The 2,192-nt window shown below is 34.9% G+C and overlaps 1 protein-coding gene across 1 annotated transcript; it reads left to right on the top strand.

The window, feature by feature from the left end:
* Nucleotides 1-981: 981 nt before the first annotated feature.
* TAS2R64 (taste receptor type 2 member 64) lies at nt 982-1,911 on the top strand. Its single transcript, XM_063786346.1, has one exon. It carries the CDS (start codon nt 982-984, stop codon nt 1,909-1,911), a length of 930 nt encoding a protein of 309 aa, XP_063642416.1.
* The last annotated feature ends 281 nt before the right edge of the window (nt 1,912-2,192 follow it).

Below are 2,192 nucleotides of genomic sequence, written 5' to 3'. Positions count from 1 at the left end.
GTCACCCTGCCTGTGGTGGGAGGGTGCTGCAGGATTATATGAAAAAGTGTAGGGCACTTCGAAATATTTACAAAATTGCTGAATATTTTAACTACATAATTAATATTTAAACAAAAAACAGACTTGAGACTAAATTTATCAATGGCCTAAGCATGAGAAACATGTTTGATAAATATTATTCATTGTCTGACAACCCTGAGTGGAATACGAGTAATTCCACCTGGATGACCTCCTGGAAACTCATTTTCCATTTGGGGAATTATAAGAAAATAATTCCTTCCATCCCCTAAAGGTGTGAGCGCATGTGTGTCTATGTGTTTAGGAGCTTATTAACAATGATGTCATATCAATTTATTGGTTATCAGAAACCAGATTTTCAGGTGTATCGGCCTCCCAGGGATTTCCAAGATAACCTTGGATGATTTTGATAAAAGGTTTAGAATCTGGTATTTAAATCTGGCATAAAAATAAATCCATATTGGTATGATCCTAGTTATGACCAAGCTCCTTTAACAATTTAGACATTTACTGTATGATATATGTATTTGGTTTTAAAATTTCCCTAAGAAACAACTGAAGATGCTGGATTCAAATTATGGAGAGGTTAAACAAGGAAAAATTTGCAAAACAATGACAAAGAATGTGGCTTTATTTGCATACTAACACATGAAAATTCACTTTTCACTTCAACATGAGTATTAAAAAATTCAGCGTGTAGCAGGAACAGATAGTATATGAAGAGGAGTGAATCTGAGCTGTTTTGAGAATAACAATATTTTCTATTTCTATGAAGACAGCTTTGAACTCATCCATTAGCATAGGCTGGTGCTTTCCTGTTGACATTAGTCACAGAATTTAAAGGCAGAAAATGTTATTGCACATTTAGTAATCAAGTGTTTATCGAAGTTAATGTTTGGATATTAAGGGTATCAGAACCAGTGTTATTAAGACTGCAATTTTTTTCTTTTTGTCTGTTCAAACATGGTATATTTTCTGCTCATCATTTTATCAATTCTGGTAGTGTTTGCATTTGTTCTTGGAAATTTTTCCAATGGCTTCATAGCTCTAGTAAATGTCATTGACTGGGTTAACACACGAAAGATCTCCTCAGCTGACCAAATCCTCACTGCTCTGGTGGTCTCCAGAATTGGTTTACTCTGGGTCATATTATTTCATTGGTATGCAAATGTGTTTAATTCAGCTTTATATAGTTCAGAAGTAGGAGCTGTTGCTTCTAATATCTCGGCAATAATCAACCATTTCAGCATCTGGCTTGCTGCTAGCCTCAGCATATTTTATTTGCTCAAGATTGCCAATTTCTCCAACCTTATTTTTCTCCACCTAAAGAAGAGAATTAGGAGTGTTGTTCTGGTGATACTGTTGGGTCCCTTGGTATTTTTGATTTGTAATCTTGCTGTGATAACCATGGATGAGAGAGTGTGGACAAAAGAATATGAAGGAAATGTGACTTGGAAGATCAAATTGAGGAATGCAATACACCTTTCAGACTTGACTGTAAGCACACTAGCAAACCTCATACCCTTCATTCTGACCCTAATATGTTTTCTGCTGTTAATCTGTTCTCTGCATAAACATCTCAAGAAGATGCAGCTCCATGGCAAAGGATCTCAAGATCTCAGCACCAAGGTCCACATAAAAGCTTTGCAAACTGTGATCTCCTTCCTCATGTTATATGCCATTTACTTTCTGTATCTAATCACATTAACCTGGAATCTTTGGACACAGCAGAACAAACTTGTATTCCTGCTTTGCCAAACTCTTGGAATCATGTATCCTTCATTCCACTCATTCTTCCTGATTATGGGAAGCAGGAAACTAAAACAGACGTTTCTTTCAGTTTTATGTCAGGTCACATGCTTAGTGAAAGGACAGCAACCCTCAACTCCATAGATTCACAAGGGGAGCATCGTGTGTCTTCTAGCAGAAAACAAACTGATGGTGTCTTGAACATTTTATATTTCTATCAATTTTTCCATAGTGTATGTATTTGAGTAATTTCAGAATAGATATCTATAAAAGTCTTACATATATATATATGGTTGTATGTGTGTGCATGTGTATAAATAACAACATTGACCATAAACTATGAAGCTGAGTATATTTCACATATATAATGTATGTATATTTTCTTATAGTTCATTGTATAATATTTCATTTGAAGATTTTATTTT

Source organism: Pan troglodytes, chromosome 10 (assembly GCF_028858775.2).
Source record: "Pan troglodytes isolate AG18354 chromosome 10, NHGRI_mPanTro3-v2.0_pri, whole genome shotgun sequence".
Classification (NCBI taxonomy): domain Eukaryota; kingdom Metazoa; phylum Chordata; class Mammalia; order Primates; family Hominidae; genus Pan; species Pan troglodytes.
This window is presented reverse-complemented; position numbering and strand designations above follow the sequence as displayed.

What these genes read in the sequence shown, in the direction of transcription:
- TAS2R64 (XM_063786346.1), top strand. Translation starts at nt 982, where the DNA reads ATGGTATATTTTCTGCTCATCATTTTATCAATTCTGGTAGTGTTTGCA.